Source organism: Pseudorca crassidens, chromosome 6, assembly GCF_039906515.1.
Source record: "Pseudorca crassidens isolate mPseCra1 chromosome 6, mPseCra1.hap1, whole genome shotgun sequence".
NCBI classification, from domain to species: domain Eukaryota; kingdom Metazoa; phylum Chordata; class Mammalia; order Artiodactyla; family Delphinidae; genus Pseudorca; species Pseudorca crassidens.
The window spans coordinates 65,472,253-65,487,873 of record NC_090301.1 but is presented as its reverse complement, the minus strand read 5'-3'; the positions used below and the strand labels follow the sequence as shown (position 1 = coordinate 65,487,873).

Here is a 15,621-nt window from a genome sequence, read left to right as displayed (position 1 = left end):
AATGTGTCTGCTATTATTATTACTATTATTATTAACAACTCAAATAAGATCCTTGCAATAAGGTATATATTAAGTAGTGACTCGAAAAAAATAGCAGTAGGTGACAAATAATCCAAATTTCCTTAGAGACATGGGACCTATTATCAACTAATAAGATCAGCATTATCAATGCACTTTGTGCTGATATATAGATCTTTTATAAATTATTTTCTAAGGGGATGATTCATAATCAAGTACAGTAACAGAAGATAAGTACCTTTTTTCAAAAATGGGGTTTTAAATATCTTGGAATTAGATACCTATAACAATAGTATGAGGAATATGTTAATCAGTTAAAGGTGTGTTTCTAACATAAAAGGTATTGCAAGATGCAGAGGCATTCACAGGACCAGAGAGAAGGCACCTCCAGCAGAGAGACTGATGGATGCAAGAGTAAGGGCCGAGCCATGCCTGAGGTATTTAAAACATTCTTACACTGTCATCAGAAGTTGCCTTATCTATTATCACCTCTGGCAGAAGCTGTCCATTGGGGAGCATGAGGGCTGAGGGTCCATCCACCAAGGAGACCACACCATTGCAGTCCACGGCGCTGTGCATCTTCCTGTTCACCGGCAGCCCTGGGGGGGACCTACTGGCTTGGCTGATATTACTGCTGCGCCGCTCCCGAGGTCTGTGGGGCACGAACAGTGAGCCCCTTCTGCTCTCATTGTCCCCAAAGATGCTATGCTCGTCGTCAGCAAATTCAGTCTCAGATCCAATATCTTTTCCTCGACCTTTGAAACTAAAAAGACTTGTTCTGCTACTTCGCCTTGCAGAAAACAAGGAGCCATGAATGCTGAGTGGTGACTGCAGAAAAAATAAGAGATGGCACGTATCTGCTGAAGCACCCCAAAACAGAAGTTCATTTCCCATAACTTCCACTGAGACCACTGGCTTGAGGGCAGGTGGCTCTGTACAGGTTTAAATGAAACTGCATATTCTTTGGAAGTATCTAATTGAATAAACATTAGTGCTTGCTATATACAGGACAAGGTGGTAGGCATAGTGAATAATGGAAAATGGGTATGACAGGGTCGTTACCTTAAAACTAGCTTGGACTGCTCTTGTCATATTTCTTTTTATTGATATCACATGTATTCAAGTTCTGTCTCCCCAACCAGATTATGAAATCTTTGAAGGCAGGGACTTTTATTTTGTATGTATCTGGAAGGGTCTTACAGACTTAAGTAGTAGAAGATAGAAATTTTAAATGATGATGTAGATAAAAAGGATAGGAATTCTGCGTGGGTAACTGAAGAGCAGATTGGGAAGAGTGGAGAGGACAGAGGAATCTTTGTGGATGGGTGGCACCTAAGCTAATGGATAAAGAATGGGTGGTCCTATGCCAGGAGGCAAACAAGGAAGAAAATCATTCCACTTAGAGGAAACCATGTGTAACAAGTAATAAAGGAATGAAAATATAGGGCATGTAGGTGAGAGTAAACAATCATGGGGGACTGAGGGTACATGAAGGTTGAGAAAGGTAGGACTGAGGTGAAGCCAGTCCATGGCATTGACAAGATGTGGGTCTTGTTCTGTAGTCAGTGGCTACAACAATTCACTCCTCTCCTGAGGTCCCTTCCCTCAGAACACTTTGCTCTATGATGCCACCTCTGGTGATATGCATGTGACGGTGTCAGTGGTACCTGGTTAGGGGTAGAAAATCTCTTTTCACGTGCTCGCCTATGACCTTCAACACCAAGGTGGAAACTTTTTCTCCTGATGCTCTCCTCGGATTCCCATTTGGACAATTTCTCATCATCTCCCTTTTCTTCCCCAATGGAGAGTTTCTTTTGATTATTTTTCTTTCTTCTGTTTCTTCTTTCTTTAGCACTTTTAGAGCTCATTTTGGATGTTTCGGAAGAACTCTCGGAGAGGCCCATTATCCGGCTTCTCTCAATGCTTGTATATTCAGCTGCTGCCATTGCTATTGCCTGTTGCACCAAGAGGTTACACACACAGTGAGTCATTTCCAAAGTCTGGGAAACCCTATTATGGGGCACCTGTTTACTACAAATTCAGTTACACTGTTCATGTAATCACGTCCCTTGTAAGGGAAGTAATGTCGTTTCCTTTGCACTCTGAATAGAGAGCTTACAAAATCTATGTTTATTGCTTCTCCTGCATTGTAATAAAGCCATACTGTGCCTTGAAGTTAAACTATTACATACTATTACTATATAGTAAAGCAATTTAAGTAGTATATGTGGAATTTTAAATTGTATACGTAAAAGTTTTAATTTTAGGTAATTCTGGGTCATAAAACACATAAACCATGTAAAAGTTTTAATTTTAGGTAATTCTGGGTCATAAAACACATAAACCATGTGATAATTCATTTGTATATCTTGTTCGGGTAATTAACTCAATATTATCAATAAATTCAGGTACAGCTATACTTTAATGAAGAATGAATTATTTGCAAATAAAATAAATTATTACAGAATAATATCTCAAGAAAATGAAAGAGCCTTTTAGGGGTTCTCTAGGAAATTCCTGGGATAGCCTAGTGCTACCCCTTTTATAAAAATTAAATTTTTATTATTAAAGTAAAATAATCCTTGTAAAAATTTGGAAAATAAAGATATTGTGAATAAAAAACAAAAATCAGTCAGAAACCTACATCCTAGCAATAATTGGTGTTAACATTTCTTCCACTCTTTATATATATAATTTTTAAATTGTTTGTATCCTATATTCTATTTTGTATTCTACAACTTAATATATTGTTATATTAATACCTTTTCCTGTCATAATATTCTTAAAACACATCATTTTATGGCCGAATAATACTCCACAACACAAACATATCATAGTCCTCTTAACCATTTTCTAATTTTTGGAAATTTGGAAAATGCTTTCTGATTTTTAATATTATTAAAATACTGTCCTGAACATCTTTCTGCTTCAAAGTTTCTCCGCATCACAGATTACTACCCTCCCCCAAATAGGTTAGATTGCTTGAAGAGATTTGCTAGGTCAAATCATCAAACACGTGTGGAATATTTGAAATTTTGGTTCTCTTAGTACAAGCCTCCTCAAACTTTTCCACTGAAGTACCCCTTTGGAGGCAGAAGTAAGGAGAAATCCTCAAGAATTTGTGACTTAACCTAAAGTGGGCACAATCTTAAGTATGATTTTCTTAACATCTCACACGTTATCTTAAAATCCTTGCAACATTAACCAAAACTGATGAACATTTTGCTTTCTACCCCACAGAGTATCTAACTTTAACATCAAATAATTTTCCCTAAACATTTGTGTACAATTGTTACTCTGGGGAAATACATCATATACGTTCTGGGACTTTGCATAATGCCATACACACAGAGAAATTGTGAGTAACAGGTTTAGGAGGAAGATTTTAGAACATTCTCCTTGCTGGAGTGAGCTGATTATGTGGGAAGGTGGAATGGGGCAGATGTCAGTTCTAACTCAATCCAGAATTGCTTCCTTTGACCACACCAGAATGAAAATTCAGTTTTCACTTATAAAAATGAAAGGAAACCAGGAAGGAAAATCTCCCCGGGGAAGGCTGAGCATAGGCCACAGGGCTTCTGCTGTTTCCGCTGCTTTTCTACTTCTAGGAAGAATTTTAAATCAAATAACAATACCTCAGCTTCCTCTTGCTCTTTTTTAAGTCGATCTAACATCTGTTGAAATTCTAACTCTTTCTGCCTAGCTTCTTCGATGTTTGCCTGGTTCTGTTCTTCATAGGCCATGGCAACCACTGCCAGGATCAAGTTTATTAGATAAAAGGATCCCAGGAAAATCACCACAACAAAGAAGATCATGTAGGTTTTCCCAGCAGCACGCAGTGTCTAGGGAAAAATGGTAATTATTATTTTAATAACACAAAGGGTTTTTTTGGTAAATCATTTCAACTTGAATGGCATATTAGGTATGTAAATCGTACAGCTCTGTATACTCTCATGTTATCAAAAATATAAAGGAATAAAATTGTATCTTCATCGAAAACAATCAGTATTAAAATACACACTTTTTCAGTACAAAAGATATAGCAATTAATTAAGCTTGTACTGAAATTAAGTGTGATTCTTGACTATTAGTAAGCATAATAATAACCCTGGATCTTTTCTCCCCTAATCTGAAAATTACTCAAAAACTAGCTGCTTTACTCATTTTCAAATTATAGGACTAGACAATTTCCATAGTATCATTTACTGATAAAATTATATCTTTAAGAAGTATTAATGATTATGTTAACACAAGGTAGATAGCCTTATTATATGAATTTATGCATTCATCTTTTATGTATTTTAAATCAACATTTATTAAAAATTTTTAAATGTAATACATGGTAAAAAATTCAAATGGTACAAACAGATATTAAATGAAAAATAAGTCTCTCTATTCTATCTCTGATGCGTGGTAACTCAATTGCCTTTTCTATCAGTTACTGTTCTTACTGATTTCTTCTTTTGGATAAATTCTTTGTAGTGGAATTCTTAGGTCAACAGGTATATTCATTTTAATTTTCATAGAAATTGCCATGATATCTTCTCCAGTGGTTCCCAGACATGTGTGAGAAAGTCTACCTCCCCACATCTAGTCAGACAGTATCTCTCCTTTGATCAACTTTTTGATTTTGGTCATTCCGACAGGTGAAAAGTTAAATGTCACTCCAGTTTTAATTTGCAGTAAAGGTGAGTATCTTTTTGCATACTTAAAAAGTCACTTGTATTTCTTTTTTTTCCTGTGAAGTAAGATTTTTATATAATTTCTACATTCACTTATAATATTCTCAGAAATTGAACAGACATAAAACAGGCCAAAAGAAGAATCTGTAGCAATTTGAGAAGTGATTCACTATTTTTTATAATATAGAATAATCATTTTTGATCTCCTTCCTCTTGGGGTTGGGTACTGATAACATATAGGTGAAAAGATAGAGCCACAATCCCAAGAGGATCACATGTAAGTTAGAGAGGAGATGTTCACATGAATGAAGAATTCCAGTACAAGAGATGGATGCTATAAACTGAAGAACAAAGGGCATGGAGGTGTAGAAGAAGGAACAAGTGAGTTGAGAGAGAAAAACTCAGAGACATGAATTGAGTCTTCCATTCTCATATTAGTTTGCTCAGGCTGCCATAACAAAATGCTATAAATTGGGTAACTTAAAAAACAGAAATCTATTTTCTCAGTCCTAGGGGATTGAAATCCAAGATCAAAGTATTGGCAGGTTTGGTTTCTCCTGTGGTCTCTCCCCTTGGCTTGTGGATGGCTACCTTCTCACTGAGTCCTCACAAGGTATTTTCTCTGTGTATGTGTGTATCTCTACTCATGTCCTAATGTTTCCTTCTTATAAGGACATCAGATAGGTTTAGGACCCACCCTAATAGCCTCATTTTAGTTACCGCTTTAAAGGCCCTAACTCTAAATATAGTCATTCTAAGGTACTGGGAGTTAGGACTTCAACATATGAATTTGGGGGAGATACTATTCAGTCCAGAACAACTGTACATGGGAGTGCACAAAATAAAGAACAGTGAGCACAGGAGAGCCTGATGTTTAGGGCACTGCAGGCAGGGAGGCAAGTGTGGAAAGCATAGCGTGTGTAGGAGTGCTGTGAGAGAACATTACAGTATATTTCTTGCTATTTACCTAGGACCCCGTGGGATGCTATATTCAGAAAGGGGGAAAGAGATCTAGAGATCAAAAAGCCCAGAAGAGTAAGAAAATAATTTATGATTTAAGAACTATCCATTCTAATAGTGCTGGAAATAGAACATGTCTATTTTAGTACTAAGACAATAGAGTTTTCTCCATTCTAAATTGAATAAAACATCTCATATATAAGGCTGGTAAGGAACATACATCAGATTTTTGTGCAATGAATGCAATGAATGTTTCTCTTGGCACTCACCTGTTGGTAAAGGTTTTCCCAGTAATCCTGGGTCATTAGCCGAAACAAGGCTAAGAAGGCCCAACTGAAAGTATCGAAGCTCGTGTAGCCATAATCAGGGTTCTTGCCAACCTTCACACAGGTGTACCCTTCTGGACACTGACTACATGTGAAAAAGGATATCAGAAGTCAGAGTACCTTCAGGATGGAAGCTAAAGGGTACTACAGAGAAGGCGGAAACTCAAGGTTTCCTTTCCAGGGGGACAATATTGAATAATGATTAAGAACACATTATTTGGAGTCAGCAAGAACTGGGTTTGAATCCCATCCTTACTTTTTACTAGTTGTTGACTTTGTCAAATTACTTAAAATTCTCCAAGGCCGGGTTCCTTCTTTCTGTGAGACAAGATAATAATACCTACCTCCAAAGGTTAAAAGTTGAAGGAAATACATATATATATATATATATATATTATTTATATATAAATATATTTATATATTTAATATAATATATAATATATATTATTTATATATAAATATATTATCATATATTATATTATATATATTATTTATATATAAATGTATATATTATTATATATAAATATATATTTATATATACATAAATGTATATATTATTTATATATAAATATATATATTTATATATATATTTATATATATAGTCTTATATATTTTCCTTCAACCTCCAAAGGTTAGGACTGTTATTAAGTTTAAAGAAGAGAATGTATGCAAATTACCTAGCCTAGTTCCTGCACATAGAAAGCATTTAATAAATGGTAGCTGCTATTAGTATCATCATCAACATCCATCATTAAGACTTGGAAACTTTCACCAGATGTCATATAGTAGTTCTTGTACCCATAAAGATTGATATATAAGCCTCGAATAAAATTGTCTCCCCAAATTATTCTTGGGGTGAATTAGAATCAAGAACAGTCAATAGATAACAATTGTGTAAGTACATAGAGATTTTTAGTTTAAGACTTTTTTTCTCTTTAAAGTTAGTGGATTGGTATCCATGATGTCAAATAAACACAGTGTTCTGAGGTGTCTTTAGGAGCAGCAACCTTATCTTGTTTGTTTTTATGTTTCCACTGTACCCAGAGCCTCCTCCTAGGCAGGGGGCAGTGCAAGAACAAAGGCCCTGCAGCAGAAATAAAGTCGGTGTGTGGGAGAAAGAACAAAATGGGTACTTACATAAACACGACATTCTTAAAATATCTTTACCCCAGTCCATGGGATCCTTTTGTTTAGAGTGGCCAAACTGTCACTGCATTCTGTCACCTATGAACCATACTTGATGGGAGAATGAGTATAATTTGGGGATGGAAAGAAAAGTTGATTTTGTCACTCTTCTTCCCAGAAAGAAGAAAGGCTGGAAATTATCCATCCAACTTTTGGTGGGGTTTTTTGGAAGTAATTTTTTTCTACTTTCTTAGGATGTATATGATTTGTATCTTGTTTTAATTCAAGCACTACCTCAAAGTATTGCTTTCAAATGTATGGTATGCATTAACCATGAAAGTTTTAAACTCTGGACTCACTGTGGGACAGAATGAGTCAAAAAATGCCATGAAATATATAAAAATAATATAGAATCAAAGGTTCTTATTAGCAAACTGATTGAGTTTGATTTTTCTTTTTTTCCCCAGCCTTTGGACTAAACTGAAAACAAATATTACGTACCCTGAATCGGTGCTGAAACCACAAAGGAGAGCATCTTTGGATCCCTCCAAGTAATAAAAATATTCTGTTCAGAAAGAAATTGAACAATATAACATTATGGAGTGTAAGCTTTAAGAGTGACACAGCAGGTCAGTTAATTAATATAGATATATTTACAAACATATTCAGGCCCAGTGCCAGGCAATAGGCATTCATTTATTTATTGTATTCTTATATATTTTCCTTCAAATATTTGTCGATAACCTCTTATGGGCCAGGCAGTGAATATGATGACAAACATGATAAATAAGATCATCAATTTTATGAAGCTTTCTTTATGTTTAGGTAAGGGTGGCGGTTGGGGATGGAGAAAGACACTTAACAAGTAAATATACAAGGTATTTTCACATAGGGATAAATGCCCTAAAGAAAATAAATTTAGACAATGTGACAAAATGTGGTCAGGGAAGTCTTTTCTAAAGAGATGACATTCGAGCTGGAACCTAAATGCTACAGAGAAGCCAGCCATTCGAGGACCCTCGTGAGACATCTTGACAGAGTGAAGAGCAAAGAGCAAAACCCCAAGGTAGAAATGAAGTTGGTATATGGAAACAAAAAAGCAAAATGGCCAGCCCAGTTATAGTGCAGTGAGTGGGGAGGACTGTGGTGTCAGAGGTAGGCCGGGGCCACGTAGCAAGGCTTTGCATGCCATGGAAAGGAGTTTGGATTGTAAGTGTGATAGGAAGTAATAGAAGTAGGAAGTAGAGATGTGAGACAATAATTAACATTTCTGAATGTTGCTGTGGCTGCTTTGTGGACTATGGACTATAGGAGGGCAAGTGTGGAAGCAGGGATACAAGCTAAGTGACTACAGTGACAGGTGACATGGCTACGATTCAGAGCTGTGGAAGCAGGGATACAAGCTAAGTGACTACAGTGACAGGTGACATGGCTACGATTCAGAGAGTAGCCATGGATACGGAGAGAAGGGGATAGAATCAAGCGGACGGGATGTGTTGAAGGAGTGCATGTGGGGTATGTGGAAGAGAGGAGACACAAGGATGTATCAGCTGGTCAAGAGTGGTACCAGTTACTGGGATAAGGAAGAGTGGGGCACAGAATGGCCTGAAGGACAACCAGGAGCTCTGTTTTAGCTGTGCTCCACGTGAGATGATTATTAGGTATTAAATTATATTTGTCAAGTAAGTGACTGGATTGATATGAGTCTTGAGGTCAGTGAAGGTATCAACTATGGAGATACAAAGAAGGGCGTCATCGTCAGGCCATGGGACCTGATGAGTTAACCCAGAGAGAAAGTGGAGCTGGGGAAGGGGAGGGAAAGAGAAGGAAAAGAGACCCCAGCTCAGCCCCACGTATTCCAGAAGGGGTACAGTTGGCAAGGCAACACTATAAGTGAAGGAAATTTATTTTCTGAAATTCTCTCATTGTTTACTCACCAATCAACATCTATTTAGGACTTACTAAGTTCTGGATGTTGAGGATACAGAACTGAAATAAATGTACATTTTCCCCTTTCATGGTACCCTCTGTGCCCATTTTCAGGTGTAAAGGAACTCATAACTCTTCCTTTATTTACTATAATGACTTATTCTTAATACAGGGGGCTGATCCAAACCTATACAGTAAAGGTATAAAGGACAAAAAGAATTTTTTTAATAAGAGCCCAACTTCCTATCTGGCTCAAGTCAAAATAAATAAAGATGTAATTTCTAGGAGGCTCTGGAGTAACAGCAGAACAAAGACTTTGAAGTCAGATGTACTTGGATTTGAATATTGTTTCTACCCCTTCCTGTGTAGGTGAATTACTTTATCACTTTAAGATTTAGCTTCTGCATCTGTAAAATGTGGGTAAGAACACCTACTTTGTAGAGCTGTTGAATTAGTACTAATAGGTTATGGCATGTAAAACACTTAACACAGTGACCCACACTTTCTACATCAATGCTAAAAGAGCAGCAGCTCTTATTAAACAACTTCAGATAAGACTAACTGACTTATATGGCATCGTTTGGTCTTATGTAGAAGATACAAATATTAGAAGACACAAATAAACCAATAAGGCCTCTTAGTTTGGGGTGAAAACTCTCAGTGTTCATTTTTGCAAAAAATCCTGTGCCTTGGGGAGGGTAGGCATGGCAGAATGAGGATGGAGGAGGTGATCATGCAACGTTTTATACATAAACCTCTGAGATATTTTTATTATGGAAGGATTACTTTAGAGTTATCCTTTAAAGAAATACCAGTTCACATTTACCAATCACTGAGGAGTTGCTTTATAAAAGTAGGCTCTAGAGCTGCCTGTACGGGCATGTTGCAGGGCTAACATAGTCAGTTCAATACACGAATGGTGAAAGGTGAAGCAATGGGAGTAGCTCACTCTGGTCTTGTAGAACACTTGAAAATAATTCCCAAACAAATAAACAGTAAATTATTAGGATAATTAGCCTCAAGAGAATTTAAGGTTAACATGTAAAGGGAAAATGTAATACCAAGAGAAGAATTCCTCTTTTGCACTGCCAGCCAATGATCCCACCTCACATTTTTCTGTGGAAATAAAAGCCACTGGGCTTGACTTAATCCTCCTCTGATTACGCTGGAGCCTGCTCTTCCATTTTTCCTCCTGCTTCTATGGTGGAGATGTCTCTCCCCTTCGCTCTCCCACTTTCTCAAGGACTTGCTCTCCCCCACTCTCCTGAATTATTAATCCATATTTTACTACTCATTCATTTCTAGCACTAGAAAAACATCCCTATCAAAATCCATCTTTTAAAAAAGTGCCGGCCATTGCCCCTGTTATTCTGATTCCCTTACAGCCAAATTTCTTGGAAGAATTGTCTACACATACTGTCTTCTCTTCTTTCTGACATCTTATTCACCCGTCACCACCTTCATCCAACCTTGTGTCCTACCGCTCTACTAAAATTTGCTCATGAAATTCTCTAATGACTTCCATGTTGTTTAAGCTAATATACATTTCTCTATCCTCATCATCCTTGATCTTGATCTTAATCCTTGATCTTGCAGCGTCATTCAACACAAGCACTCCCTTTTCTCAACATACTTTTTTCTCTTGATTTTCCTACTTATATCTTTGCTTCTTGCTTTACTGGCCACTTTTTCTCTGCATCTTTTTTGGGGTCCTCCTTTCTACCTGCCTTCTAGACATTAGGGTTGTGGAGATGAGCATCTTCTAAACACCAAATTTGCTTTAAACACCAGGTTTCCCATTGTCTACCTACTTATAAACATGAGGATTTTCAGAAGGATGTGTGTATGCGTGTACATATCTTTTCCCTTTGCTGATTACTTCGAAGTGTATATCTCCAAACTAGGCATTTCCCCTGATCTCTATGCTTAAATCTCCAATTGTCTACTTTCTATCTCCACTTGGATATCCCAATGACATCTCAATTTTAACTGGTTAATAGTGACTTTCTCCTACAAACCTGCCCACTCTTCCCTCACTTCCCATTGCCACCTATCCAGTTACTGTGCCAGAAACGTAGATGAGATTCCCCAAGCCCTTCTCTCCTCTCTAATTCATCAGTGAGTTCTATAGGTGTCATTTTGAACTCACATTTTTCACTTTCTGCCACCACTCTAGATGAAACCACAACCTTGTCTTGTTTGGAATGATAGAAGCATCATCCTAACTGGTCTTCCTTTTTCTAATCTACCATCTATCTTACCCAATCAGCTCCCCGTATGGTAAAGTGATTAAAACCACTGCATTTAAAATAAAATCCAAACTCCTTTCCATGGGCTGAGACATTCTTCATGATATGACCCCTGCCTTTTTCTCTAACTTTCTCTGTTGCCATTCTGCCTCTCCTTTGCTAAAGTCTAACCACACTGCTATTCTCCCATTCCTTAAACACATGATACTCTTTCTTGTCTCAGGGCTTTTCCACAAGCTCTTCCTTCTAATTCAAGGAACAGCCCCCATTTACACCTACACTATTTTATGGCTTCTTATTATCCTTTAGATCTCTGCTTAAATGCCACCTCCTCAGAGAGGGCTTCTCATTTAGTTGGTATCTCAGCCACTGAGATTTATTTTCTTCACATAGCATTTGTTATAACTTGCAATATTTTTTGTCTGTTCCCCTCCTTTTACTCTTTCATTCTCCCTAGAAGATAAGCTCTGTGGATGCAGAGGCTGAGGTTATCATACTCACTGCTACAGGTCCAGAAACTTGTACAATGCTTAGCTCAGGGAAGCACTCAATAAACCCATGTGATGAATACTTGAATAAATACTGCAGTGAGACTGGGCTTCTATGACACAGAAAACAGGTAGGAAACCAAACTCGGACTGAACACAATCATCTCTGCTGTGAAACTATATTTCAGAAGAAAATCAAGAATAATGTATAGAGTTGAGGGAGAAGATTGTGGTATAAAACTTCATTGTTAGCTAAGCTGTCATTCACTCATGTGTGAACCCAATATGAAGATATACTGCAAGATCCAAGAGCTTTTTCTACGCCTTTTGAAAAAAATTGCTTGAAGCAATTCCAGAAAGTCAAAAAAAAAAAAATCACTCAACGTATGAACTCAGGAATGAGACCAAGATTCAGAATAAAAGGACTGGTAATGATCCTAGTTAAAAAAAAGTCAAGTTTAAGTAAGTGCTGTATGTAAACTGATTCATAAAACAAAGTACAAATGTCAGCAATTACCTGTAAGCTCTATAACTTGCATGGTATATAAATTAAGAAATAAAATCCTTTGGAAACTAGAAATAAAATTTAAGATCATATTAATAAAAATCAGAAGCTGAAAAAATAAATTAAAGAAAAGCAAAGGAAAATATGCTACATTCCTCATCAAATGCTGGTAGTAAAAAAAATATACATTAAAAATTTTACTTTGAAACCCTTCAGTTTTCTTGTTTTAGGCTTCCTTTTTTTCAGTTTTCTTTATTTACAGTCTTTTACTATATTAGCTAGGTTTTATTTGCCTTTATATTACTCAGTGAGTAGGAAAAAACACATTGAGTAAAGTAAAAAAAAAATAATGATGTATACGACTCTTTATTATTTAAGGAGAATTAACACCTGACCTTTACTCCCTGATCTCCTTCTATCAAAGGCACTTGCATGTCCACCTTACCTCTGGATCTAATTATTAAGGTTTATGGGTTCACGTGGGCAACATCTTACAGACACACTGCAGGTGTTAGACAGAAATTACAATCTTGCTAGATTTCATTCTCACCGAAACTCATCAGCTCTGGTGAGAGAAACTGTGTTAGGGGATAACTATTTAGAAAACATGCCGTTTATGCTTTCTGTAGGATACTCTAAAATACACTTGTGAATTAAGTAGACTTCTGAGACTGTGTGTACAGATCATCGTAAATGGTATCTACAGAACTAGTTCTGATGAATTAAACTATGATGGTCATTAGCTAGATTGAGGGCAGCCATTAGAAAGAGCTGTAAAACTCATCATTGGTTATAGTATGAGGATAGTGCTGATAAAGCTGAATAAACTGTTCTGCTTATACAAATCTTTAGAAATACTATTGAGACAAACATTTTAATATGTGATAATATTATCATTATAACATATTAACATGACTGTACAATGTTATAAGAAAAATACAAGGGTAAAAATATAATTATATTACTATATAATAAATTATACTATAAAATAAACATAAGTATAAATTACTCAATAAAACTACAGTATATAAATATATAACTTATGAAATTTAATGGTCAATATCATTAATTCATAGCTAAATTTATTTTTCTAGAGCAAACTTATTCTTTTTTATCTTACAGAAATTGAGAATTATGCAACTATCCCATGTTCTTAATACCAGAACCGCTAGAAAGCTTAGATCCAGGGAAATTTATGAAAATATAACATGATCCAAATTCACATTGCAGCAACTTTCTCTATATTTGAGTGATTTTGAAACAATTAAAATGAAAGCAACATTCCATTGCCAGAAGAGAACAATGCTCTTAGCCTTATTTCAACCTATTAATAACCACAAGGGCATTCTTACTTCCATAGTCTTCTTCATCGAGAGTATTCAATATGCTTTCTATTGTTTCATTATTTTCAAGCAGGGTCCGCACACATTTTTGCTTCAGGTTGCCCATAAAGAGCTGCAGTCCAATCAGTGCAAACACGCTCAGACAGAACACAGTCAGGATCATGACGTCAGAAAGCTTCTTCACAGACTGGATCAGGGCCCCTACGATGGTCTTCAGGCCTGAATACGGGGAGGAGAAATAGGTGTTCAAAATGAAATAAAGCCTCTGAATGAGAAACGAAAACAAAACACAAGCTTTCCTAGAAATGCATGCATTTTATCAAACCAATGATCTTAAATAACCTAGTTGGAAAAAAGTCTACCAGCTCAAAAGGGTGGACTTGCTGTTTTATATATTTTGTTTCTGTATATTACAGCAAGTGGTTAAAAACTTGAAATATTTCCAGAGAATAACCAAACTGTCAAAATGAATAATTTGGTTGCTCAAACCACATCCACACTCACTTGAAAAAATGATTTTTAAAAAGTGTCAATTCAGTGAATGTTTGTCAGACAAAACATCTCTTTATAACGACACCGAAACAGAAAAGAGGCTGAATTGCAGCACACAGTGACAACTTACTAAATTTCAGTTAAGAAATGGTTTGTTGAGGAAAGAAAAAAACATTATGTCATGCAATCCTCCCCATGCTGATATTTTGTATCTCTTTTCTTAACCATATGAAAAGCAATAAAACAAATTGAAATTTTCATTCCTGGATAAGCAAAATGGAAAATGAACTGTTAGACAGGAGGGAAAATTTCAAGTTGAGATGTGAACCAAATGGTCATCTTCATCGCCTAAGACTCATGCAACTGATTAAACTCAAAGGCTGACTTTTAATAACGATTGTGAAAAACGTAAGAGATCAAATGTAATTAAAATTGCGTAAGAGAAAGTTTTTCTTGTTTTTCCTTCAAAAGATCAAAGTCGGCCCCGGTGTTTAACCCCACTCTCACCTGGAATGACTGAAATTGTTTTCAAAGCTCGGAGAACTCTGAATGTTCTCAACGCTGAGACATTGCCCAGGTCCACAAACTCTGTCACATATCTGTAATAGGGGAGTTTATACACAAACACGGTAACAACACACACACACAAACAAAGAACAACTCCCAAAATAGTTGGAGTTATGAGTGGCCTAATGCTTCACACCAATTACTTCTTACCTGGGATTACAGAAATAGTTTTCAAAGCTCTCAACACTCTGAAAGTTCGAAGAGCTGAAACATTGCCTAGATTTACAAATTCTGTTAAATACCTGTAGAATTAAATCAGAGTTATTCAGAATTTAGATAGAGTCTATGATACTTACCTGTGCCTTTAGTCAAGGTGTTTCCTACGCTTGGAACCTCTTATTTAAATTTACAGTTCTGCAAGTCTTTTGCTTCTATCATTACTAATTTAATTTGATTTGATTTGAGTCATTTGATGTGAGCAAAATACAAACGTATTATTAAAATGGTTTCATACACATAAATGCCTAACTAAACAATTAAATGCTTCAATTACTAAACTTCAATATTATGGTAATATAGATATTTAATATTCTATAAAATACCAGCAGCAAACCTAGACAACTGTATGCTAATTCAAAGAAGCCAGACACAAAAAGGTCATATATTGTATGATTCCATTCACGTGAAATGTCTAGAATAGGCAAATCCACAGAGACAGAACACAGCTGAGTGGTTTCCAGGGACTGGCGGTGGGGGGAGAAGGGAATAGAAGTGACTGCTCTCTGGGGTGACGAAAATATTCTGGAATTAGAAAGTGATGATGGTTGCACAACTTTGTGAACATACTACAAAACACTGAATTTTATACTTTAAAAATGGTAAAGTTTACGGCACATAAATTTAAAAAAGGAGACCCCTGAGAAGATGCAGCCTTCTTTGACACAGTGTTGTCTTAGCAGGTGGTGGGTGGCACTACAGCAGTCTTATATGACCACAA

The 15,621-nt window shown here is 36.3% G+C and overlaps 1 protein-coding gene and 1 long non-coding RNA gene across 5 annotated transcripts in view; one reads left to right on the top strand and one right to left on the bottom strand.

Annotated features, from left to right (window-relative positions):
- The window catches only part of SCN9A (sodium voltage-gated channel alpha subunit 9), an 86,687-nt gene that overhangs the window by 63,863 nt on the left and 7,203 nt on the right, over positions 1–15,621 (bottom strand). The window contains exons 5-11 of the mRNA XM_067741676.1: positions 14,835–14,926; positions 13,635–13,844; positions 7,613–7,676; positions 5,930–6,071; positions 3,654–3,860; positions 1,686–1,973; positions 475–846 (exon numbers count right to left, since the gene is read on the bottom strand). Coding sequence (XP_067597777.1) covers positions 475–846; positions 1,686–1,973; positions 3,654–3,860; positions 5,930–6,071; positions 7,613–7,676; positions 13,635–13,844; positions 14,835–14,926 — 1,375 coding nt within the window. The remainder of the gene's footprint in view (positions 1–474; positions 847–1,685; positions 1,974–3,653; positions 3,861–5,929; positions 6,072–7,612; positions 7,677–13,634; positions 13,845–14,834; positions 14,927–15,621) is intronic.
- LOC137226575 (uncharacterized) overlaps positions 2,840–15,621 on the top strand; it is a 34,087-nt gene continuing 21,305 nt past the window's right edge. For all 4 annotated transcript variants that reach the window (XR_010944408.1, XR_010944409.1, XR_010944410.1 and 1 more), the window contains exons 1-2: positions 2,840–5,313; positions 7,579–7,740. This is a non-coding gene — a long non-coding RNA (uncharacterized lncRNA). The remainder of the gene's footprint in view (positions 5,314–7,578; positions 7,741–15,621) is intronic.